Below are 27,895 nucleotides of genomic sequence, written 5' to 3' on the forward strand. Positions count from 1 at the left end.
TCTATATTGAAAAGATTATGCTTAAACAAAGATATATATGGAATTTTATCATATTTAAAATTTGTATGGATAATTAATCAATGATTTTAAAAGATAAATATTAAGTTCAACTTGAAAATAAACTTTAAAAATATTAAATTGAAATATATGAAAATTCTGTAACAAACTAACAAAAGATAAATATAGATCGTTAAAAAAATTATCTTCTTTTTAGAATATTTATATCCCAATCTTAATATCTTTTTTATTTAAACATTTTGTTATATTTTATTTGAATTTGAATTTTGCAGCTCAAATTTAAATAGTTATATTTTTATTTTTGTATATTTCTTCGTCTCTATTTTTTTGTTATTCATATATAAATAATTACTTTCTTATTTTAAAAATTATTTGACTCGTAATATTTTTTTATTTAAATATTTTTTAATTGTTCATATATAAATAGTTAACTTTTTATTTTTAATTGACTCGTAATATTATTTATTTATTTATCTTTTATTTGACTCTTTATATTATTTTGTGGTTGAAATTTGAATAGTTGTCTTTTTATTTTTTTTATTTTTTATTTTTTATTTTTTTATCTCTACCTCTTTGTTGTTCATATCTAAATATTTTTCATTTTATTTAAATATATATAATCCTTTTGACTTTTGAGATTTAAATAATTGACAAATGATTAAACATTAGGAAAAGTATGAGAGGAGACTTGAGAAGTGGCACGTAGGATAGAGAATTCATAAGACTTTTAGTATTAAAATTTTAGAAAATTTTCATACTCCACTACATTTAGTATAGTTTCAAAATACAAAAAGATAAATATATGATAGCAGGAGAAAAAAATATAAGTAAATCAAAACAAAGATTTAGATAGATATGTTTTTGACAGATACAAATTAACAAATCATATTTTTATTTAAATTTTATTATTTTAATTTTTTGTAAATCAATTATTTAATCTTTATCTTTATCTATAGACCACGAAATTAATTTTTATGAATTATTTATCAATTTTTATATGTTTATTTATCTATAAGTCATGAAATTATTTTTTTAAATAATTGTTTTAATTTTTTTTTTTATCTCTAGGTCATGAAATAATTTTTCATAAATTATTTATGAATTTTTATATGTTTATCTATAATGAAATTAATCAAAGTACAAAATGAAGGGCAAAAAAAAAAAAAGGAGTAATTTCATTTTTTTTAATCAACTTTTTAACCTTTATCTGTGGGTCATGAAATTAATTTTTTATAAGTTATTTATCAATTTTTATAAGTTCATTTATGGGAAGAAATTTTAAACTATCTATAAGCTATGAAATTAATTTTTTTAAATTAGTTATTTAATTTTTATCTTTATCTGTAGACCATGAAATTAATTTTCATAAATTATTTATCAGTTTTTATATGTTTGTCTATATGGAGGAATTTTAAAATTCAAATCTTTATCCATAAACCCATGAAATTAATTTTTATTTTAATTAATCAAACAAATAGAAAATGAAAAAAATACAAAACATGAAAGACAATCAAAGAGGGTTGTCACGTAGGAAAGAGAGAATTTTAAAATTATGAGAATTTAATAATGAATATTTGGAGACTCTTGCTAATACAACTACATTTGATTATATGGGAACAGGCTAATTTAGTAATTTTTTTGCTATTTGGCTAAAATATGAGCTTAAAAAAACTAGTATGTTTGGGATGACTTTTTGACTTTTTACGAAAAGATGTTCAAAAAGTAGAGAGAAAAAAGAATCTTTGATTTTTTGGTATGAGTTATTGATTTTTTGGCTAATTTGGTAACTTTTTGACTTTTTAACTAAAATAAAGGGTTCCCAAACGAGGCCTATAGATAGATAGATTTATACTTCTCAAAAAAGGCCTATGTGTCTAGTGTGAATGGTACCCTTGTAACATATTTCTCTACTTTTTTTACACATTTTTTCAAAAAAAAAAACACTAAAAAAAAAATTCAAAAAAATCAACTTTTAATCTACCCCAAAATATGCCTTAATGACCCTACCAAATTTATGATAGAGTCATGATGACAATTACTATAATCTCGCATTTATGTTTCATATTAACTATGGCTCACAAGCATTATCTTCTACTCTCGCTTTTCTTTTTCTTTTTTTCAATTGAATTTAATTTTTAATTTAAGTTAATTTTTAAATCCCTGTTTTAAAATATTTAAATAAATTTTTTAAAACTTGCTTTTAAAATAATCTTAGAGTTACATTATTTTATAATTGACATATAAATTAAGGTTACAGTTAGGGTTTATTTTTCGGTTCATCTTTGCTCAATAATTTTTTCCCGTGCACTTATTACTTAACTGACTTTTGGATTTTAAAATCCACATGCATTAAGTGGGCTTTCACATAATCTTATTTAAGTTACATCACATTTCTATCACATCACTTCAAATCCAATTCATATTTCATAAAAAATCAAAAAGTACACTTATTTAGAATATCTCAAACAACCCCTTAATATATTTTCGTTAGTTTTTCCGGCAATAAAACAATACCTTTTTGTTGAGATTGAAGTTGTCACTTTTGAAAATCACTTTTTTTTTTCTTTATAATAAATGGTAAATAAATTCTTATAATAATTCTCGAATGCATGTCATATTCTGAGAGTAGATTAATCAATTTGAGAAAGTGATGTACTTTTATGCGTAATTTTCTAATTTGTCGATTTGAGCGAAATTTTTTCAGTATCCATCATGAATTTTGGACCCATGATAGTTTAAACTATGGGTTATTTTGGAAAATATTAAAAATTTTGATTTTTTTACGGACAGTCGGGTAAAAATTCTAAAATTGAATTTTCTAAGTTTAAAGTTCTAGGCGCTTATTTTCTTTGTCCATAAGGACAAACTCATAAAAAAGATTAAACCACCCATATATATATATATATATATATATATATATTATACGGTAGACAAACCAAAACAAACCCTCTCTCTCTCTCTTCACATCTCTGATTCCACCACTGCTGTGTTGTCGTCACCATCCTCTACGCCGCCGACAACTTGTGATCGCCATCCTCTACCACCGTGTTGTTGTCGTCCTCGCAGTCCTCGCCAGAATAAACCCCCCTCCCTCTCTTTGTGTCTCTCTCTTCTCTCCACCTCCTCACCTTCGCCATTGCCTTACCGCCAACTGACCACCCGTCGTCGATCAAAGCACCACTGAAACTAGGGTTGTGCACGGTGCGGTTCGGGCGATTTGAGAGTAAAATTACAAACCGAATGGCAGGTTGGCGGATTAGCGGATTAGCAATTTGCGATTTGGGCAGATTGAAGAATATTTTAACTAATTATCACACATTTGCATAATATATAATACTAATTTGTATAAAAAAATTTAGATATGTAACACGATGTAATTTTAAATTATATTTTCATATATATAACCACTAATTTATAATAAATTTTATATCTTCAATCCCTCTTACATTCATTTTTACATTGATATTTCATTGGAGGTTAAAAAACATATATGTATTAACTATAGCGAAGCGGAGCGGTTCAGTTGGCGGATTATAAATTTTAAAGTTTAAACCGCGGTTAGCGGTTAGAGCGGTGCGGATAGATGCAGATCGGTGCGGTTTTAGCGGATCGGACGGTATTTTGCACAGCCCTAAATGAAACCAGATCTAGACTTATCTTCTCTCATCTGACGGCCTCTTCTAACAGTTCAACTTCTCTTCTCTTCTCTCTCTAGATCTGTGGTGGATCTAGACCTTTCTCACAACTTCGGTTCCATTTCTGGCTTTACAGCAGTGAGATTAGAGTTCCGTTCATTTACGGCTGCAATATCTATTTTATTTTATTTTTTTGTTGTTGTTATTTTTGGTGAAACAAATTGTAACAGATAGACGATTTATACAGTTAGTTTTAAACAGATGAAGGACCTCATTCGGCTCTGATCTATTCAAAATGGCTCTGATATTTCTACATAGTTTTTTAACAGATAAAATGCCATAATCTATTCAAAAATTAACATACATATCTTTTGAATTCAACAGATTAAAAAAAACATAAACAGATAGAGTTTAAACATATAAACAAATTTGAATTCAACAGATAAAATTTGATAAAATTGAACATATATAAAATTTGGATAGATATTTCAACCGATAAAATATTAAATCTAACATACTATAAAATTTGAATAGATATTTGTACAAATAAAGAAAAAAACACATGTAAAATTTGTTATTCTATCGATCAGATGATGATTAGGAGGAGATGGAAATTTTGCATAGATAAAATTTGGACATATAGAAAATTTACATGAAAAAATTTGAACAGATAGACAAAAAAAATTGAACAAGTAGACAATAATTTGAACATATAGATTAAATTTGGACAAATAGTCAACAAAAAGTCGAACAAATAAAAAAAGTCAAAGGGTAAAATTAGAAACAAAATATCCTGTAAGATTTCTCACCAAACTATTTCACAAAGTGTGGATCTCCCACTAACCAAAAAAAATAAAAAAATCACTAGACCTAATGCTTTAGACAATTAAGAGTGGATTTTCCACAAATTTTCTCTTTTTTTACTTATTACAAAAAAATAAAGATGAAATATGATTCAAATAAATCAAAAAAATAATAAAATATTTTTTTGTATACTTCTTAAAAAATGGCTATGTGTTTAGTGTGAATTGTTCCCTTGTAACTTACGTCACTCATTTTTTATATATATCTTTAAAAATATAAATAAATAAAATCTACTTTTAATCTACTTTTTAAAATCTAGCAAAATTTATGATGGAGTCGTGATGACGATTACTATAATCTCACATTTATGCTTCATATCTCCTTCTTGTTTGACTTTCTTAGCTAAGGCTCACAATCATTATCTTCTACTCTCGCTTTTTGTTTTTTATTTTTTGTTTTAGTTTGAATTTATTTTTTAATTTACAATTCCGTTACGTAGCTTGAAATTTTCAAGTCCAAAATTGGCCTGAATCTAAAACGATATCGTTTTGGGATTTTTATTTTTATTTTTTCCTTTCTTTCTTTTTCATTTTTTTGAAGATAAAGATGAATAAGAAGCAGAAGAAGAAGAAAAGAGAAGAGATAGCAGTTCGTGAACACATTCATCAACACATAATCATCATCAACAACAACATCTTCATCAACATCATCACCAACAGCCAACAATTTTTTTCCCCCTTCATCTTCAAATCCAGATCCGCTAGGAAAAATAAATAAAAATCAACAACATCTTCATCAACATCATCATCATCATCATCATCATCATCATCAGCCAACAAATTTCTTTTTTCCCCTTTTATTTCAGATCAGATCCACTAGGGGGGAAAAAAAGAAAAGAAAAAGAAAAAGAAAAAGTAGAGAAAATAGAATCTGAAAGTGGCGATCGGCGATACTCACCGGAGATCACCGCCATCACTGTCGATCTTCATTCTCTTCCTCCTCCTCCTCCTTATGTTTTGTCTTTTTTCCCTCTTCCTCTTCTCTCCTCTTTCTCTCTCACCTCTTCTCTTCTCTCTGTCTGTATTCAAAAGCAAGAAAAGAAAAAAAAAGAAAAAAAGAAGGAAACCCAAAACAACGTCATTTTGGGTTTTGAGCCAATTCAGACCAATTGTTTTCGAGCTACCAAGTATTATCCTTTAATTTAAATTAATTTTTAAATCTGTGTTTTAAAATATATAATGTCATTTGCTTTAATCTTTGTTTATGATTACAACAAAAAATTATTTTTTTTTTAAAAAAAACTTGCTTTTAAAATAATCTTAGAGTTTCGTTATTTTATATTTGACATATATATAAATTAAGCTTATAGTTAGGGTTTGTTTTTTCGATGGATCTTCCTTCATTAACTTCTTCCTTATATTTATTACTTAACTAACTTTTGAATTTTGAAATCCATGTACGTTAAGTGGGATTTTAACGTATTTTCGTTAAATTTATAAAATAATACCTTTTCATTGGGATCTATACTATATATTAAGTAAGAAAGGATTTTTAACCCTGTGGGAGTTTCAATCTCCCAATCTAAATTTTTTAATTTTTTTGATTTAAAAAAAAAACTTAACATTTATTAACTTCTCCCAGCCTCCAAGTCTTACCCTCATAATAACACTTTAATGCATTAAAAACAAGCATAAAAAAAATTCTTTAAAATCCAACAGATATGAATTCCTTTAAAATTCCAAACACATATGATTATTATCCCTCATAATAACACTTTAATGCATTAAGAATAAGCATAAAAAAAAAATTCTTGAAAAATTCAACACATCTATACTTCTATACTATATATTAAGCAAAAGGGAATTTTTAACCCCAAGACCTGTGGGAGCTCTAATCTCCTAATCCTAATTTTTTAATTTTTTGATTTAAAAAAAAAAAAATACTCAGTATTTATTGACTTCTCCCAACCCAACCTCAGCAATTATTGACTTCTCCAAACCCACAATCCCTTTTGACTTCTCTCATAATTATTGCAACACCCTTTTCAATTTCTCCCATACACTATAGTTACACACAAAATTTTTTTAGAAAAATAAGAATTTAGCTATAGATCTCAAAAAGATATAACATTTAAATTTAAATTATGATTTAATAATATAATTATGTATTTTTTTATGTATATTTATCAAAATTTTAAACCACTTAATGGGACAAATTAATTAATTTTTCAAAATTATTGATTTTTAATTTACAAAATAGATTAAAAAAACTATTGACTGATTTATTTATTTTTAATTTACAAAATAAATTAAAAAAACTATTGACTGATTTATTTATTTAATAACCAAAATATTTCATAATCTCTCCCTCCTAATCTCTCTCACAAATTTTCAAAAAAAAAATATTAAAACTTGCATTCATTTTCTCTTCCCCAAAAAATTAGATAATATTTTTTTATTAAAATTATAGATATCTACCTATATTTTACATATTATATTATAACACAACAAAAAAAAAAAATCTTTAAAGTTTATCTAAATAAACTTTAAATCTTATCTGAATAAATTTTAAATCAATAAAACTCGCATGCCTATCACATATCTAACTCACATCATAACTTACCTAAATAATAATAATTAAAAACAAATGGAAACCACAGATAAATTAAATTAAAAAAAAAGATACCCACAACTCCATCTTAAATAAATTGAAAAAAAAATACCCGAATAGAAACCACACAAAAATAAAAATAAAAATAAAAAGATATATCTATCTATTTATCTATATCTATACTATATATTAAGCAAAAGAGAGTTTTTAACCCCCAAAGCTTGTGGGAGCTCCAATATGACAATCACAATTTTCTAATTTTTTGTTTTTTTTTTTTAAAATAACCTCAGCATTTATTAATTTCTCCCAACCCACAAGATTTTTTGACTTCTCTCATAATTATTGCAGTACTTTTTCCAAAACAAATAATTTGTATATTAAAAAAAATTTAAAACAAATATAAATATCTCTATTTATATCTATCTATTTATTTATATCTATCTCTAACCCATAAGTTTTGTAGGAGTTTCGATATCTAAACCTTAATCTCTTAATTTTTTTGATTTTTTTTTTTTAAAAAAACTTAGGATTTATTAAATTCTTCCAAGTCTTTTTAATTTTTCCAATACACACACTCTTTTTAACTTTTCACAGACCTATTGCAAATAGTGAGTCTCCTTTTTGTTTTTTCCTTATTGACTTCTCACTTCTACACTTTCAACTTCAGTAACCACGTATGCAAACAGTAAGTCTTCTTTTGTTTTTTCTTTCTTGACTTTTCATTTTGTTTACTGTTTTAATATTATAGTTAGATAGCGCATAAAAATATTTGTGATTTGTCTAGCGAATAAAAAATTATAATTTGATTTTTTAATATGATTAAAGTTAGATAAATATAAATCTTCACAAAGAGAAAAATGTGATTATAATTAGTTGAATGATTCTTTTTTTTTTTTTTAATGTGATTGTAGTTAGTTTAATAATTCTTTTTTTTTCATTTATTTATTTTATTATGGGAAAAATGTGATGTGATTGTAGTTTGTTCAATGACTCTTTTTTTTAATATGATTGTTGTTGTTAGTTCAATGATTCTTTTTTTAATGTTATTTAATCTTTTTATTTTATTTTTAATATGATTGAAATTAAATAAACATAAACACTCACAAAGAAAAAAAATGTGATTGTAATGTGATGTGATTGTAATTTGTTTCAATGGCTCTTTTTTTTAATGTGATTGTTGTAGTTAGTTCAATGATTTTTTTTAATGTTATTTAATCTTTTTATTTACTATTTTAATTTTATTTTTAATATGATTGAAGTTAGATAAACATAAACACTCACAAAGAAAAAAAAATGTGATTGTAGTTAATTCAATGTTTTTTTTTTTAATGTGATTGCAGTTAGTCAATGGTTCTTTTATTTATTTATTTATTTATTTTATTATGAGAAAAATATGATGCGATTGTAGTTTGTTCAATGGTTCTTTTTTTTTAATGTGATTTAATCTTTTGTTTACTGTTTTAATGGTTTTTCTTTACAATTATTTATGAAAAAAATATGATTGTAGTTAGATAGCATAAAAATATTTGTGATTTGATTTGATTTGATTTTTTTTTCTGATTTGGTTTTTAAAGTACCAATTATTTATAATGATTAGATTGTATTTTGAAAAAAAAAATTGTAATTGATTTTTTTAACTCACTGTGCTTTTTGAAAAAAAATTGTAAGTGATTGTAGTTTGTTCAATGGCTCTAAATAATCTCAATTTGAATTTCTAAATTTTTTATTAAAAAAAAATCAGCATTTATTGATTTGGTCAAAATGTCCTGATCAACATTTATTAACTTTTTTCAATCCACATGTCTTTCCACATGCCTGCATTTATTGATTTGGTCAAAATTCCTTGATCAGCATTTAAAATCTCCTTATACAAATAATTATACATACAATCTGTGTATAGTTACTACAACACCGTTTTCAACTTCTCTCATACACTATGATTAGTGATAAGATTGTTAAATTATTTTTATAAAAAATCTTAAAAAAACATAATTTATATATTAAAAAAAATCTAAAAAAATAATAAATATTTATAATTATCCCGTGCATAGCACGGGTGATAGGCTAGTATGATTATTATCAAAATATTAAATTTTAATATAATATAATATAATAAAAAAAAGATAGTTAATTTTTTTAAAAGTCTAACACATATGATTATTATCAAAATATTACACTTTAATATAATATAAAAAAAGGGAAGAAAAAAAATAAGACATTTAAAAAAAATATTTAAAAAACACAATTCACATATATAGATAATTATAAATACAATCCGTGCATAGCACGGATAAAAAAAATCTTATATTAGTGATAAGATTACTACAACACCGTTTTCAACTTCTCTCATACACTATGATTAGTGATAAGATTGTTAAATTATTTTTATAAAAAATCTTAAAAAAACATAATTTATATATTAAAAAAAATCTAAAAAAATAATAAATATTTATAATTATCCCGTGCATAGCACGGGTGATAGGCTAGTATGATTATTATCAAAATATTAAATTTTAATATAATATAATAAAAAAAAGATAGTTAATTTTTTTAAAAGTCTAACACATATGATTATTATCAAAATATTACACTTTAATATAATATAAAAAAAGGGAAGGAAAAAAATAAGACATTTAAAAAAAAATATTTAAAAAACACAATTCACATATATAGATAATTATAAATACAATCCGTGCATAGCACGGGTAATATGCTAGTTACTATTTATGACATTGTCACTTTTGAAAATCACTTTTTTATCTTCATTATTAAAAGTAAATAAATTCTTATAAGAATTCTCAAATGCATGTCATCTTAAATAAATTCTTATAAGAATTCTCGAATGCATGTCATCTTATTTTGAGAGTAGATTAATTATTTTGAAAAAGTGACATACTATTGTGCATAATTTTTAAATTTGTTGATTTGAGTGAAATTTTTTCAGTATTCGTCGTGAATTTTGGACACATGATATGCCTTTGTTTGGGAACTTGGTTTGGGGCTAAAATAGTCACAAAAAACAAAATAGGCTATTTTAGCCACAAAAAACAAAACATCAAATCCAACCCATAATCATTACAATCCTCTCTCACAAAAAAAGCCAAAAAAGCCAAAAAGCCAAAAAGCCCTTCCCAAACCAGGCTAAAATAGCCCAGGCTAAAATAGCCAAAAAGCCAAAAAGCCAACCCACTTCCCAAACGGAGGCATAGTTTGAACTATGGGTTATTTTGGGAAGTGTTAAAAAAATTGATTTTTTTACTTATTACAAAAAAAAAAAGTACAAAAAATAAAGATGAGACGTGACTTAAATAAACTAAAAAATGAATAAATAGATTTTTTTTTATACTTCTCAAAAAAGGCCTATGTGTCTAGTGTGAATGGTACCCTTGTAACTTACCTCTTTGCTTTTTTTTGCATGTTTAAAAAAAAAAAAATCTAAAAAATTAACTTTTAATCTATTTTTCAAAATAGGTCTTAATGACCCTAGCAAATTTATGATGGAGTCATGATGATAATTACTATAATCTCACATTTATGCTTGATATCTCTCTTTTGTTTTATTTTGTTAACTAGGGCTCACAATCATTATATTTTATTCTCGCTATTTTTTTAAAAAAAAATTTGACTTAAAAAACACAAAATGCAAATTTTCATCTACATTTTTCTCCCCTTTTCGGCCATTGTCTTACCATCTTTATCTTAACTACCATATCTTTTGTTTGTTGATCTCCACCTCCAACAAATCACTACCATGCCTTTTGTAACTTAATGACTATACCAAATTTATGATGCAGTCGTGATGATAATTACTAAAATCTCACATTTTTGCTCTCCGATCTCTCTCTTGTTTCTCTCATCAAAGTCTCACAATCATTATATATCTCCCTTAAAAACACAAAATGCAAATCTTCATATTTGTTTTTCTCTTTTTTTCGACCATCGGAACATGTATGCCTCACCATACTTATCTCTACTACCATAGCCTTTGTTTGTGGATCTCCACATCTAGTTGAACACTACAATATCATCATCATTGACAACATCTCCATCCGCTCTTTCTATAAAGATGGAGGTATTAGACAAATGGACCAGGCTCATTATCTAGGATTATGCACAATACTGTTAAATTTGTTAAAATCGCACCAATTTATAGTGTTCAATTCGTTAACTGTGATTAAAATTAAAATTTATAATCTGTTTTCGAAACTGTTCCACTCCGCTATAGTTAATACATATATATATATCAAAATTAAAATGAGTGTAAAAGATATTTAAGACGTGAAATTTGTTACAAATTACTCCCACCGTCTCAAAATATTAGTCCCTTTTGGGGAATTAAATTTTGTTTTGTAATAAAATTATTACACTTCAAAAATATTAATTTTTCAAAACTACCCTTTTAGGGAATCAAACTTTTTTTTGGTAGTGCAATTGTCATAATTATATTTTTTCTATATATTAATATCAATGAATTTAAAATAAGGATAAAATAGGAAATTTATAAGTACTTTTAGTTCTTGATTTTTGAAAATTGACTAATATTTTGAGACAATGAAAAAATGAAATAAATGACTAATATTTTGGGACGAAGGGACTAGTAATTATATATATGAAAAGATGATGTAAAATTAGTTTGTGTTATATATTATGCAAATGTTTTATTATAGGTTAAAATATTATTCAATTCATCAATTCGCCCAAACTGCGATTTGCTAATCTGCCAATCTGCCAGTCCCCGTTCAGTTTATAATTTTATTCTCAATCGCCCAAATTACACTGCCCACACCCCATATCCCTCATATTCTGGTTTTCTCTATCAGCAATTTTTCCTTCTCCATCACCGAAAACGAAAATTTATCTCAGTTCTAGAGGTGAAGTTAAACACCCAACTCGATATAATCGCGTCGATCACGATAATACAAATAAGAATACTAAATCAACGATAAAGAGCTTGAAAACTTGTAAAAGGTAAGTTACGATTGTTGGACATGTCAGAGTTGAGATGGAGTTTTAGGATTCTGTGGCAATGCAAGGCAAAAAGCACGAGCATTAGAGAATAAAGCTTCGGAAGGGGATGAGAATGAAAACTTGTGTATACTCAATGGTGATAAATTGGCCATTGCAAAGGTCATGAAGAACGATAAAAAGAGAGATAAAATATTATAGTAGATTTTGCTTCTCATTGTCCGAACAATATCTTGCCATCATTGCGTCAGTGTCTAAACATGAAACCTTCATGAGTTTAAAAAAAAAAACAACATGAAACCTTCATAATCTAAAAGCAAGACGTTGTATCGAAGAGGCCACTGCTTTGACTAGGAGCTTGTTTTTGCTGAAATAATTACAAAAAGATAAAATAGACTTTTTAATTCAATACATTTAATCCATAATTATTTTATTTTTTTTTCAAAAAAATTAAAAAAATTAAAAAACTTATCATAAAGAAACTTTTTAACCACAAATAGTCAAAAAGTTAGTTCACATTTCAGACGAACCTTAGATAAGTTGGTGGGTTGGTGCCATAATTAATATTTTTTTAATTATAAATTTGTAAATCCTCAAATAATGAGATATATTTGAAAATCCCTTCTTCGTGTTTTTTTTTCAACATGTCTATTTTTTGTTTAAAATTATGTTATCGGATATTTTGAAAAGCTAGCAAAAAGTTAATTTTTAATTTATAATCTATTTTTGATTACATTATCTTTTTATTTTTTACTCACAAAAAATAAAAAATAAAAAACTAAAAAATAAGTATTTAACCAACTTTCCAAATACAAACCGTACCAATGGACAAAACCATACTTTAATCGGTGTGTGATTCGAAACCTTGGTATTAATACTTAATCCTAAAGGGTTTCTATGTTTTATAATATGTTTACAAAATTGATGAATATAAAATATAAAATAAAGAATTTAGGCTAGATTTTGCATCTCTTAAAAAAATCAAAACGATAAAAAGTCACCATCCTATTTAAATCACATCATTTTATTTAAGTCACATAACTTTTCTACCACATCATTTCAAGCTCAACTCATATTTCATAAAAAGTAAAAAAATACACTTATTTTGAACATCTCAAACAACCCCTTATTATCAATTTATGACTCTAAATCTCAAATCCAATCCCAAAAATTGGATTAGAACCAAACTATGAAAACCAATTTAGTTCGGTTCGATTTACAATTCCAAGATTTTTATATAATAATAAATATAATATATATTTTATGTTAGTATACAAATTAATAATAATTAATTTGATTAAATTGGTTAGAGTTTATCAATTTCACATTGATGATGGCTAGTGTTCAAATCTTGTTAGAAACATTTTATATTTTAATTTTGTTATATAAAAATAAAAAATAAATATGTCATGGTCTGATTCGGTTCGAAACTATAACTAAAGCGTTAGAATTGGGAACCGAACTGATTTAAACGGTTCCACCATTTTTAGAACCAGAACTGTAACTAAAACAATCAGATCAATACAACATTTTAGACTAGATTGGATCAGTTACCATTTCCACTGATATTTCTGAATACCCTTACTTATAGACATTTAAGTTCATCACATGATAGGGGTGTACATAGATGAAATTAGTCTAGTTTTATAGTAAATCGAGAACCGAATCGTAGGAATCGGTTTCGAAAAAAATAAAATCATAACCAAATCGTTAAATTGTGAAACCGAACCATAAAAATTGATTTGGTTCAGTTCAATTTTATGATTCTAAAATTTTTATATAACAATAAATATGAGATATATATATATATATTATGTTTGTAAACAAATTAATGATAATTAATTTGATTAAGTTAGTTAGAGTTTATTACTAATTTCTAACTTTTACATATAAAAATATAAAAAAAATAATACATAAGAACATCTCCAACTCTGAATTTCTTTTTTTATCAAATTTGATGAAAAAAAGGATGCTTTCCTCAATTTGATACCACTGGCTACAACGCTTCACTTTTTATCAAATCTGCTCCGGGGACAATCGGTTGGTCGACCGGTAAGAGGAAATTTTTTTTTTTCCTTAACTATTTGAACTAATTTTTTTGAATTGTTTGAACCGTTTAGTGGTCGACCGATAAGGCGAAATATATATATATATATATATATATTTTAACTGTTTGAACCTTTTTTTTGGAATTGTTTGAACCATTTGGTGGTCGACCGGTTGGTCTACCCAACGGCCATGAACAGTGTTTTGGTGAAATGTGGAGCCTGTCCTCATTTTGGTAAAATCTCGATTTGATATCAATTTGGTAAAATCGTTGGAACATGAAAAAGTATTTTTTTCACCAAATTTAAAATTTAATGTCAGGTTTTTAATTGAAGATTGGAGATGGTCTAAATATATCACGGTCTGATTCATATACATAATCATAATCATAATCATAACCATAACCATAACCACAAGCATAACCATAAACGAATCTAATAAAACCAAATCAAACCAAGAGTTTAGATAGATTACATCAATTTATCGATTCCACTTATTATTATTATTATTATTTTTTTTTTTGTACACATAGGACTGAGCTGTAATTGATCCAATATTAATAGAGCCCAGTCCGAGCCTACAGACTAGGCCCAGAATACCAATCTCAATTCCTTTAAAACCACAATCACATCCCAATCTGCTATAAATAGCCCAAATTATTACATCCAGTTCTAGAACACAATTCCTGAGTCTCCTTCTCCACAGAGACGCCGCAGGAGTCTCTCTCTCTCTCTTTCTCTCTCTCTCTCTCTATATATATACATACGTAGATATTGTTGTGTATCTCTTTGTTTGTCTTTCCAACATTCAAGCATGGGGGCAACAAAAGATTCAGATCCATCGCTAGGGTACCTAACTCGGAAGGAAACAGAGGTGAAACTCCCTCGACCCACCAGAGTGAAGAACAAAACCCCAGCCCCTATCCAAATCACCGCCGAGCAAATCCTCCGCGAGGCTCGCGAGCGCCAAGAGGCCGAGATTCGACCTCCCAAGCAGAAAATCACCGACGTCACAGAACTCAACGACTATCGTCTCCGCAAGCGCAAAGAATTCGAAGACCTAATTCGCCGAGTTCGATGGAACACCAGTGTTTGGATCAAGTACGCTCAGTGGGAAGAGTCCCAAAAGGACTTCAATCGAGCCCGATCGGTCTGGGAACGAGCCCTAGAGGTCGATTATCGGAACCACACCTTGTGGTTGAAATACGCAGAGGTTGAGATGAAGAACAAGTTCATCAATCATGCTCGAAACGTTTGGGATCGAGCGGTTACTCTGTTGCCTAGGGTTGATCAGTTGTGGTACAAGTACATTCACATGGAGGAGATTTTGGGGAATGTTGCTGGAGCCAGGCAAATCTTCGAGAGGTGGATGACTTGGCAGCCTGATCAGCAGGGTTGGCTTTCCTACATCAAATTTGAACTTAGGTACAATGAAATTGAGCGAGCTAGAGCCATTTTCGAAAGGTTTGTGCTTTGTCACCCCAAAGTCACTGCTTGGATTCGATTTGCCAAGTTTGAGATGAAGAATGGAGAGATTGGTAGAGCAAGGAATTGTTATGAGAGGGCAGTTGATAAGTTGGCTGATGATGAAGAGGCGGAGCAGTTGTTTGTGGCGTTTGCGGAGTTTGAAGAGCGGTGTAAGGAGCCCGAGAGGGCGAGGTGTATATATAAGTTTGCGCTCGATCATATTCCGAAAGGGAGGGCTGAGGATTTGTATAGAAAGTTTGTAGCTTTTGAGAAACAGTATGGGGATAAGGAAGGGATAGAGGATGCCATTGTTGGGAAGAGGAGGTTTCAATATGAGGATGAGGTTAAGAAGAACCCACTTAATTACGACTCGTGGTTTGATTACATTCGGTTGGAAGAGAGTGTGGGGAATAAAAACCGGGTTCGGGAGGTTTATGAGAGGGCTATTGCCAATGTTCCTCCGGCTGAAGAGAAGCGGTATTGGCAGCGGTACATTTACCTGTGGTAAGTTTATTGTTGGCATAAGAATGTTGGTTGGTAATTTAGTCTCTCAATCTTGTTCAAATGAAGATTTAGCTGCTTGTTTAGCTGTTGCTGAATTATTTGCTTTGTATGTTCTTCAGGATTAATTATGCTTTATATGAAGAGCTTGATGCACAAGACATGGAGCGTACCAGAGAAGTGTATAGGTAACAAGTCTTTGACCTTGTTAGGAAACTAATTTGTGAAAAACTTGTATATTTTGGTTTTTTTCCCCTTCATATGTATTGTATTTGACACAAATCGTGTTCACTTAGTAATGCTTGGGTTATTTGGTGACCATGACTCTTGGAGATAATTTAGAAGTACTATTAAGAAAGTTACTTGAGTAGGATTACGGCTTTATGATTTGATTTTACATTAGAGTGGAGTACTAATTTAAACATTCTAATTTATGGTTTTTATTTTATTAACCATTGTTCTCTTATAGAATTTGATCATGAGTCATTGTCTGATTCATAAGTTGAACCATTCCAGCAACTTTTTCTGCCTTTCCGCATAAAAACCCTTTTCTTTCTTAAAATTTATGCATTGGTTGAATCCGCTCCTAACTCAAGTAAGAGACCTTTTGTAGTACACTGAACCTTTATATGTATTATTCTACCTTTACTTATTCCCTCTTTATAAATACTATTTGTTTTGTTCTCCCATGAACAGCCTATGGTTATATCATGCCTATTTATGAACATTGTGAATTAACTGAAGTAGCCCTTCTTATGATATCATATTTACAGCAAATGATTCCCTAGTAGCTAGGTTAGCAATCACATTTCCTAGTAACTAGAATATATGATTTCGTTTTCTTTTTTGCTAGCAATCTGAACCACTAGTGGATAACTGATCATTGTAATAACAAACTATTAAAATGTATAACATAAAACCATAATTATATAAAAGTATGTTTTAAGGAAAAGCTAGTACTCATAGATAAATTGTCATATTCTCTGAATAAAATGCAGCCCAAATGTGTCCAAGTGCAAATTTGTTCACATATTAAGTGTATGAACATTATACTTCACATTGATGTTAAAAGTGGCACCTCATTCAACAACCAATGGTAGAGTGTGTAACGTTCACATTGGGTGAACAAATTTGCACTCAAATGTGTTCCCATGTCATTTGTATTCATTGATAATTTTAGCCAGACATTCCATTTAGGCACAATAAGTAGAAGATTAGTGATGTGACGGAATGATGGTTTCTCAGTGCTTCAGAGATTGTATTTGTAGAAGTTCCTTGTCAGCGATTCATATTGAATAATTTGTATAAGCTACTGAGTAATGTTGTTGGAGGGCTGACTCTCTCTCTCTCTCTCTCTCTTTCTCTCTCTCTCTCTCTCTCTCTCTCTCTCTCATATATGGATTGGCTTTGCAAATGTTAATACTCTCTGATTGACTCTGAAATTGACCAGGGAATGCCTTAAGTTGATTCCTCATGAGAAGTTCTCATTTGCAAAGATTTGGTTATTGGCTGCCCAGTTTGAAATACGACAGTTGAATCTGAAGGGTGCACGGCTCATCCTCGGCAATGCCGTTGGGAAGGCTCCAAAAGATAAGGTGATATAGATTAATGCTTTTGTATGACATTTTGGCCAACACCAGTGCTGATGAATTTCATGACCTTATGCAAGTTTTGATGAATTTTGTAACATCATGTTGTTGACCCCTCATTTTCACAAACAGATATTCAAGAAGTACATTGAGATAGAGCTGCAACTTGGTAACATAGATCGTTGCCGAAAGCTTTATGAGAAATATTTGGAGTGGGCCCCAGAGAACTGCTATGCGTGGAGCAAGTATGCTGAGTTAGAGAGATCGCTTAGTGAAACTGAGAGGGCCAGATCCATTTTTGAGCTTGCCATTGCACAACCTGCACTGGATATGCCAGAGTTGTTATGGAAGGTACACATATATCTGTACTTTGATATGATTGAAGCTGAAATTTATTTTTCCTATAGTAGATTTGTAATGTTGAATACAGTCCTGGTGTTTGTGGTCACTGTTGAAATCCCCCTACTTTCAAACATGATCTGAACACAATGTCAACAACCAAAAAAATAAAAAAAAATCTGAACACATATTCCTGAATGAATAACTACTTACATACAAAAGCAAGTGGAAACGCATTAATTATCCAATTCGATATGATCAAAGTGTTTCTTGAAATACGAAAATTACTTTGTGCAGATTATTAAGTAGGTTATTGGAGTTGAAGTAGTAGTGTGATTGGGCTCCTTTATTCCTCTGAACCAAATTTTTTAAGTCAAATCACAAATAATGTTCCATGACTAGAATAATTTGTATAAATTTTGTAGGGGGAATTGAAATTGAGTCAATTGACTAATAGGTCTGATTACTGTACCTTAGAGAACTTGTAAAGGTTATGTATGTCATAGGGGAAAATTGAAATTGGCTAAATTGTTCTAATTATTGTACCTTAGAGAACTTATAAAGACTGTACTTTCTATAATCCTTCATATGCTTGAGTGGATAGACTACAAATTTCTTTAGTTTTTTTAATATCCATGTGGGAAATTTTTACAAAAGAAAGTGTGACTTTGATTTTGGGTTGCGTATGTTATAACTTATAACTCAACTAACCTGTGCCTGCAATTATATGCTTTAACTTGGTACGTTGTTGCACAGTGAGTTCCTCTCCCCCCCCCCCCCCCCCCAAAAAAAAAAAAAAAAAAAAAAAAAAGAAACACAAGAAAACTTGGGACAGTTATAGTTTTTGAGAAAAACTCTTGGAGGCTGACTAATCTAGTGCATTCATGGACAAAATATCTTTCAGACACTTGACAACATTCATCATCTTTCACAGACACTACTTGATAACATTGATGCCTTCATCGATAACTAATCTAGTGCGTTTGTGGGAGAAATATAATTGAATATTGAATACGCAAGGCACTCCATGTCATTAAAGTGCTTAATTAAGTTGTGTATCATGAAACCGCCTTTTCTGTTTTTGTGCTCTCCTGGATTTTTGGGAGAGAGTTCCTATCTTCTCATTTATCACTCCCCAACTGCTGGTTGGAACTTTGAATAGACTTGGTACACATGACTGAGCTTGGGTGGGGTCTCATAACAATGTATCGTCCGTGGGCTGGTAGGCAAACTATAGTTTGGCCTGATCCTAGTAAAGATGGGCTTTGATGGGGGTTGGCTTGCATCAATCTCGCTTTGTTTCCACTTTCCATGTCCAGTTGTGAATGTAACTTGCCTTCTCTGTTACATTACTCGTTAAAATTATTCTCTTAACAGCTATTTTTCGGGTGCTTTTTATGGATCCATACTGTCTGAATTTTTAATAAAGCCACTTTCTGACTCTTTCTCATCACTCCAGCATGGTCCTGCTTCAAATGAAATGACATATGGTTTTCTACTAGTTTGGTTTGGATGGGTTGTCACAAGAAAGATCTTACACTTTTGGAGCACTGCCTTCATCTATTTCAATTGCCTGCACATGCCATTACAATTGAATTTTGTCTGCCATATGACAGGATTTGAATGACTTAACATTTACTACTTAATATTTTATTTCAGCTGGCAATCAAGTTTGAAAATTTATATCCTTGTGCAATTTTATTTTGCCTAGTACACATGCTAAAAGTCGTGTTCTGGTTTCGTGCAATGTATCTCCTAATTTTATGGGCTGTCTTGTATGTGATGTTTCTTTTTCTTATCTTGTGTCTTCTGCTTTTGCTTTGTCTTGCCTTTTGTCCTTTAAGCTTGCTTTTTTAAAAGTTTACAATGGAATTATGGTATCTATTATGTGTGCACCTTTGCACGCTGAGTGCTCCATCTTTGTCTGCTAAACTTAGGCACTGTGGACTACACAAGGCCTTGATTTTATTAATGGCTTTTAGATGATGAAATATTCCGATGTGACCTGTGAGATTTTATTTATATGTTTTTTTCACCATCAATGGGCGGTTTTATGTTGGGAAACTTATTCTAATTTTTATTTTTTATTTTTGTCTTTTCCCTGCAAGTGATTTCGCGTGGCATTTGTCAATGTGCTTCTTATAGGTTGCAGTGATAGAAGATGAGCATACTTGCTGACCTCTTAAGAAATAATGGGGACATTATTTTTTAGTTTTCTGTTAAAATCTTGTTTGTTCATGAAATTGGTGTAAAGATTGCAAGGTCACACATCAAATTGCTGATAAAAAAAATACATAAAATTGCAATGGGTATTGACGGTCTAATTTATGACAGGCATATATCGATTTTGAGATGTCAGAAAATGAATTTCAAAGAACTAGAGAGCTTTATGAGAGGCTTTTAGACCGGACGAAGCACTTGAAGGTGTGGATTAGTTTTGCAAAGTTTGAGGCATCTGCAATGGAAGATGATGAAAGAGGCTCAGACTTGCCGGAAGATGATGTCCAGGAATGTCTTCTCGATCAGAAGAAGCTATGCCTTCAGCGAGCAAGAAGTAAGCAATCAAAAAGTCTTTAATGTTGCTGCCATTGTTATTTTATTTTTGATTTTTTTGTTTTATATGGAAGACTAAAGCTAGTCTCATTTCATGTGTTCAGGGGTGTTCGAGAGAGCAGTTAACTACTTTAGAACTTCTGCTCCCGAATTGAAAGAAGAAAGAGCAATGCTCTTGGATGAATGGTTGAACATGGAGAGTAGTTTTGATGAGTTAGGTGATGTTAGTTTAGTCCGCGTTAAGTTGCCAAAGAAACTCAAGAGGAGGCGGCAAATAGAAACCGAGGATGGCCCAGCCGGGTATGTTCATCAACTTATGATATTATTCTCTATTTCTTGGGTGGTCGTTTTGTTGTCTTAGCTTGTAACAGATTGGAAATTTCCCATCTTGACTTCTCATTTCTATCTTCATTTAAGACTGTCAAGTTGACCGTTTCCAATATGTTAGCCGCATTTTTAACTGTTCATTTTACGCGCTCTTAAATATCTAATGCGTGATGCTTTCTTTCCTTTTCCCTGTTGCTAATGCTGTTAACTTTACAATTGACAGGTATGAAGAATATATAGACTATCTATTCCCCGAGGAAACGCAGACCACGAATCTCAAGATTTTGGAAGCTGCGTACAAGTGGAAGAAACAAAAAGTTGGTTCTGACGAGGATTAGCACACTCGTGTTTCTATTGTTGTGTGTTATAATTGTAGATACTGTGTGTGCCTTTTTGGTGTTCAAATATTTGTTCGGAATGACTAGCCTTTCTGAATGAATTTTCGTTTTGGGATGATATGCAAAATATATTCCGAGTCTTATGATTCATCTCTTTGCTAGAATTGCTGATTATAACATGCATTTTTTTTTTTTTTTCCAATTAAATTTTTGTTTGAAGTTAAAATCAAACAGGCTCTAAGTCTGCAATACATGAATACGTGATAGATCAAAAGAGTGGGAGCATTAAGCAGATTTGCAAGGGCATAAAGGTTTTTATTATTCTTCTCCGTGCAATTCATAGTTTAAGCTTTAAGCACTGATCTGTGAAACCTGAGATCCCTGTTGGATTGTTGATCAAAAGAGGGGGAAATTGATGTTTGAGTGATTAAACAAAAAGTTTGGATAGTGAGCTGATTCCTGTTGAGTACAATGTTGGTAGTTTGATTTAAAAATTTAATGAGTTTTAAGGTATATTTAATATTGACTCATGTTCCATTCAAGTGGATATCAAACAAGTATTGATTGAGTTGAGATCAATTTACAAATTTAATTAATTTTAAAATGGGTTACTTATTTTACGTGATGAATCAATATCTAACAAAAATTTAACTAGCCTCGCTTAGGTAGCTTTGTTTATTTTAGGGGGAATTATATTTAGTGGGACAATTTTTTTTTTTTTTTTATGCAAACATGGAGGGGTGCAAGTTGCAAGTGACATTTGCATCTCACAACTTTTCGCTTGCTCCCCATTATAGAGGTCTTTTTTTTTTTTTTTTTTTTATTTTAAAAAAAGCCACATTTAAATTTTTTTTTTTATCTTTAGTGATTTTTTTCAAAATTATGTCAAATTTTTTTATTTTTTCAGTCCGTGTCGTTGAGAATCTAAATAGTACATTTTTTTTAGAAATTTTTTTAAAAAATTACTAAAGATAAAAATAAGTAAAAAAAAATTACTTATTTTATCTTTTCTAGATTTTTTTCAAAAAAATTATAATTTTTCAGTTTATCTTATTAAGCTGCATATAATTTTTTTTAAAATTTTTTTATTAAAGACAAAAATAAACCAAATAAAAGCAAAAACAAAAAAAAACCATTCCCAAAACACCCCAGACTAACTAGCACCTCACGGTAATGTTTTTTTTTTTTTTTTCTCTATACCTAATTTCTCCTTTATTTTAGGATTCTACCCGCGTGGCGATTCAAACGTTTGGTGGCATAGACGTAATAATTAGACGATCAAAGGGCAAGACTTTACTAATACTTCATCAATGTGCACATCCATGTCACGTTAAGTTAGTTATATTCGGGCGCGCACACACACGTGCTAACCAATATAAAATTAAAATTCACTAAAAATAAAATTACCAATAATAATAATATTATTATAATATCTCTTCTTCTCTCTCTCTCTGTCTTGTTGATTTGTCATTTTTGTGTTCAGATCGGCCATAAATATGAACCTTCACTACTTCCAATTTACAGGTAATTTTTGATTCCTTGACATTCGGCATTGTTTACTTTGTTTGCTGAGAAAAACATCAGGAAAAGAAAGTAAAACACGACATTTCGAGTCTTATATAATTACTTTCACGTTGTATTGTTTTGTTTGTAAATATAATATAATCCAATTAATCCGAATGGTTGTTTTCTTTTATTTTCTTCTAAAATCAGGTTTCTTGTTTCCTCGTGTTGTGCAAGTAATGAAAATGAGAAAATCCTGACATGTATATCACTTCCTTTTTCCTTCATTTTCTCCGGAAACAAACAGATCATTGTTGGGTCGTGGTAGATTTGTTTGAATTCTTAATCAATGTTGCTGTAATATTTGGTTCGAGAGAGTTTCAAATTGATTAAATCATGAATTAGCTCTGATATGTTCGTATCTCGAATGCTTGATTCATTTTTTGGTGGTACCGATGAAATAATTGTTAGGTGTTTCAATAGAGATCCGAATTTTCACCTCTTTGTTGTTTGCTAATTGAAACATATTTGTGAACCAAATATCGAAGGAAACTGAATATTCATACAGATCATCCATCCTAGTCAATTGAACTTTGAAATGTTTATGTCATATCTGTAATTGGGAATATTGTTATACAAATTCAAAAGGTTATTTGATCTGTTAGATAACTATTACTAGTGTTCCTCATTGCAAATCTGCAATGATGTAGTAGCTTTTATCTTTTTTAGCTGGCGAGCTGAAAATTTTAAGTCGCCAATTATTCCAAAACTTAAGCTATTAGGAAATGGACATAACAATATCCATCAACACTCCCCCTCACAAACTCGTACGTGTAGAGACAGACTAACTGAGAAACAAGGTGCACAAAGACAGACAACGTGTTTAAGTTTGACATAATATTTTTGCTGTAATTGCATAATTTGCATTCTTGTATTATGCCTTCCAACATTTTTTGTCCATATATGCGATACTGATAAATCTTAGACAACCACCTACGACCATGTCTCATTCATGGAGAGAGACAACTGAGAAACAAGGTTCATGAAGACAGACAGAACAGGGTGTACAATGACAGAGATAATGGGGGCAACAAGATTTGAACCCAGGATTTGTGTTTTAGTTGACATAACATTTTTGCTGTAAATGCATTCTTTTATTTGTCTCCTCGCAGTTTCTGTCTATATATGGGATTCTGATAAATCTTAGACAACCATCTCTGTCCAAATATTCATGGAATAAAGCATTTTAGGCTAGTAGCTACAGTTTTGTTAATTTAACTGTTAATTTTCAACTAGTTAATTTCAAAATGTCAATCTAAATTCTTAAATTACAATTATTACATCTTGGTTTTTATTGTGTTTCAGATGGTGAGAGCATTGCCTTGATCCCCCCTTTTTGAGTGAAGTTTTCTACAGAGCCAGCATAAAGATGACGAGGAGTCGCTGGAGGGAGTCAATAAAGTCCTTGGGAAGTCATATTGATCCTGAGAAAGAAGAACAACTGAGGAAGACTAAAATAGGTATATATTTCTCTCCGAAACAACCTCAGTCGTTACAATATTATTGGAGGCTGTGGAATAGCTCTGTAGAGTCCAAAAGAATGCAATATAAAGCTCTACTACCAGCCAAATCCAACCCAAAACGTGGATTTATGTGGTACGCACAACCAGAAAGGGTTGACAGTATGTTGCTCATCCAAGAACGTGGTACGGTGGGTGTAGCCCTATATGACTTTCAACCTGTCTGTTTTTTTTTTTGGACATCACTTGAAAACCTTATCTAAAATTTCCTAATTTTTGGACTTAGAAGATGATTGGCTAGTTGAAAATGTAGTTTGAAACCTTGTGTTCAGACTTGAGAATCACAGGTTCAACTCCATCAGAAAAGAAGCTACAATTTTCTATCCAATTCCAAAGCATGCTTGGCATAAATCAACTGCAAGGCCATGACTACAGTTTATAGATTGCCTACATAATTTTTTGAAATATATATTTACTTTCATTCTCTGAAATAAAAAGTTTAATGTATTCATTTTTGTTTTTGCTCTTAACATCCTTCAAAAACTAGACAAAACGTAGACACCCAATTTTTTTTTCCCAGGTGAATATCAATCTCATGATTTGGTAGAAGTAATCCATTCATGTACTTTTCTTTACATGTATGGATTACTTTTGAAACTCCCTTAGTTATTGCTGTTTTACTTGCTTTCGGATATAATAATAAAGTTTTAGCAAATTCAGTACCAATTTCGGAAGTTTACTTGTTATTGCAGAAATTGACAATAAAGTAGCAAGGATTATGAAGCTTATAAAGAACAAGAATCAAGGCAAAAAAGACGGGAACCCTGCAAAAAACTCGGAGCTTGTTGAGCTCATTGAGGATTTCCACAAACAGTACCAAGAACTATATGCACTTTATGGTAATCTCAGAGATGATGTAAGAGAAAAAGTTCAAAGCAAAGAGCACAAGGAGGGGTCTTCTTCTACCTCTAGCTCAGACACAGAATCATACCATTCCTTGGATGAAGCAAGCAGTAGAAGCAGGCCAAGAACCGATCTTTCTCAAAGGGCGAGAGATGACTTTAAGCTCAAACTGGAAACTTCAAGTTCAGAAATTACTGATCTGAGGAATAAATTGACTGCTATGATCAAAGAAAAGGAAGATTTACATTCAGAGCATATGGCAACTCTAAGCAAAATACATGAATCAAAGAAAATCATTGAGGGTTTGAGGACTGAAACTGAACGGACAGAGCGCACAAAACAGAAACTCCTAAACGAATGTACCCAATTAAAGGAGAAATTGGATGAAAAAGAGAAGGAATTGTTTTCTCTCAGCAGACTTCATGAGTGCACAGTACCAACTCAAATAAAGGTATTAGAGCGCGAGGTTTCCAGCTTGAAACTTGAGCTCAAAAAGTTGGGAACCCAAAAAACAGTACTTGAACAGCAAATTGGAGGTCGAGAAACAAATTCCAAGCACTTAATAGAGGAAAATTTAGGATTGCGAGCACGCATATTACAACTTGAAAGGAAGTCCCTAGAGAGAGAAGATGAACTTTCTTCTCTTTCGAGGAAACTTGAAGAAAATGAGAGCAAGTCAATGTCTAAAACTGAGGAACTGATGGCAAATGCGAACAATTTGCAATTGGAGATAAATACTTTGCGGACTCAGAAATGTGATTTGGAAGAACAAGTGGTGTTCAAGAGTAATGAAGCAACCTCGCAAGTTAAAGGCGTAATGGATCAAGTGAATGTTTTGCAACAGGAGCTGCATTCTCTAAGCAGTCAGAAAAGTGAATCAGAAACGTGTCTCAAGAAAGTAACTAAAGAGATATCGGATTTTCTCACCCAGATAGAAAATTTGAAAGAGAAACTAGAAATCAATACCATAGATTTAGAAAAAATGATAGAAGAGAAAGAGGGTTTAGAAATGCAGCTGAAGGACCTGGAACTTCAAGTGGGTTCTCTTTGCCTCCAGAAAACTGATTTGGAAGAGCAAATGCAAAGTAAAAATCATGAGGCTGATCAGATGAGAGAAGAGAAAGAAGAGTTGAATGTTAAAATCTCTCAGTTGGAGAAATCATTGATGGGAAGGGATACTGAGCTCTCCACTCTCAAAACGAAGTTTGAAGCTTTAGATAATGATTCATCTACTCAGATTAAGGCCTCAGGAGCAGAGGTAAACAATCTGCAGAATGAGTTGCGTTCATTGCACACTGAGAAAATCCAATTGGGATCACGGATTGAGAGAGAGAAACAAGAGTCATTGGAGCGGTTGACTTGGATTGAAGAACAAAACATTGAATTGACAAGAAAGATTGCAGAATATCAGACAACTATAAAAGGCCAAGACGATGTTATCAAGAAGTTAAACGACGAGCATAAACAAGTTAAAGCTGAGTATTTGGAATCAAAGTTGAATTTCCAAATAGCAGAGAAAAAAATTGAAGAAACTGCGGAAGAGTTCAAAAAGAAATTCGAAGATAGTCTACGTATCTTGAGCAGGAGGATCCGCGTTGCAGAACAATTACATGTTGAGAACAAAGATGTTTATGGAAAAACAAAAGAGAAGTACGAGCAAGAACACATGGACCTAAAAGAAAGGGTGGCATCTACTGAAATTGCAATGAAGAGGATGAAGGATATTTCGCTGACAGCTAACGACATGTTGACTGGATTGGACACAGCAGCGCTGAAATTCGAGGAGTGTAGTGGGAACTTTTTGAATCGGATTTCAAAGTCCTCGTGTGAGGTATTGTTTGCAAAGGATTGGGTGAGGAGGAAAAACAACGCGATAAAGCACGTCCAAGAAGACTTGGATTGCCTGCTCGTGCAATTGGATACAAAGGAAGTGGAGATACTGGGATTCAGAGAAAAGGTTTGGAAATTGGAGCATAAAGTGAGAGAGCTCGAGAAGATGGTGAAAGAGAAAGAAGAAGGAATGTTGGGTTTGGGAGAAGAGAAAAGGGAGGCTATAAGGCAGCTATGTGTTTGGATTGATTATCACCGAAGTCGTGGCGATTATTTAAAGAAAACTCTATCTGAGATGACTGATTTTAGAAGCCAGAGGACACCTTAGAACAATTCTTTGTTCTTTTTCATTCCATTTTTGACAATTTTCATTAACAATTTTTTCCACAACTATTTTGTTTTGTTTGGTGAAGGTGTTGATCATGTCAATGTAAATCTGTTTTTATTGTACCCAAATGACCCTTGCTATTGTGACTGTTTGATGGAAAACTTTGGTTTCAACAAGTGGTCTCCACTTCAAAGTTTGTAGTTGACTAGTAGTCATTATAGTGTATGTATGGAAATGGAAACAGAGGACACTTTATTCAATATTCACACAAACTGACCAGGATTAACCAGAAAATGTTTGGTGACCCGAATTTTTGTGACTTGAATGTGTCAAAACGACGTTGTTTTGGTTGTTTCGAGTCATTCGAGTTATGTTTTTTCGGGCCACCTAACATTGTTGAGTTTTGTAGTACTTTCAGTTGTCTGGCCATTTCTTGTGCAATGTATTTCTTTTTCAATACTAGGGTGATGTTATGGTGCATTTAGATGTACCATACATTTAGTTATGAACTTATATAGTTTTATATCATAACCAATACTATATTAGTCGTAACTACTATCATAATAAGTCATAACTTAGTTATATTCAATTATTTACTTATACCATATTACTTCATAACT

At 30.6% G+C, this 27,895-nt stretch overlaps 2 protein-coding genes across 2 annotated transcripts; both read left to right on the forward strand.

The window, feature by feature from the left end:
• Positions 1–14,545: 14,545 nt before the first annotated feature.
• On the forward strand, positions 14,546–21,341 carry LOC114313282 (crooked neck protein, putative / cell cycle protein). The gene is made up of 7 exons (XM_028259657.2): positions 14,546–16,048; positions 16,168–16,233; positions 17,496–17,640; positions 17,767–17,985; positions 20,308–20,527; positions 20,631–20,826; positions 21,077–21,341. The coding sequence occupies exons 1-7, from the start codon at positions 14,892–14,894 to the stop codon at positions 21,189–21,191; spliced, it is 2,118 nt and encodes a 705-aa protein (XP_028115458.2). The 5' UTR covers positions 14,546–14,891; the 3' UTR covers positions 21,192–21,341.
• A 2,232-nt stretch (positions 21,342–23,573) lies between these two features.
• On the forward strand, positions 23,574–27,468 carry LOC145803016 (uncharacterized). The gene has a single exon (XM_082896172.1). It carries the CDS (start codon positions 24,993–24,995, stop codon positions 27,273–27,275), a length of 2,283 nt encoding a protein of 760 aa, XP_082752298.1. The 5' UTR covers positions 23,574–24,992; the 3' UTR covers positions 27,276–27,468.
• The last annotated feature ends 427 nt before the right edge of the window (positions 27,469–27,895 follow it).

Source organism: Camellia sinensis, chromosome 11 (assembly GCF_055761805.1).
Source record: "Camellia sinensis isolate YWXY chromosome 11, ASM5576180v1, whole genome shotgun sequence".
In the NCBI taxonomy this organism is placed as follows: Eukaryota; Viridiplantae; Streptophyta; class Magnoliopsida; order Ericales; family Theaceae; genus Camellia; species Camellia sinensis.

Coding starts and splice junctions, on each gene's coding strand:
- LOC114313282 (XM_028259657.2), top strand. CDS start 14,892: ATGGGGGCAACAAAAGATTCAGATCCATCGCTAGGGTACCTAACTCGG. Junction 16,049..16,167: donor CAGCGGTACATTTACCTGTG/GTAAGTTTATTG, acceptor TATGTTCTTCAG/GATTAATTATGCTTTATATG. Junction 20,827..21,076: donor ACCGAGGATGGCCCAGCCGG/GTATGTTCATCA, acceptor TACAATTGACAG/GTATGAAGAATATATAGACT.
- LOC145803016 (XM_082896172.1), top strand. CDS start 24,993: ATGAAGCTTATAAAGAACAAGAATCAAGGCAAAAAAGACGGGAACCCT.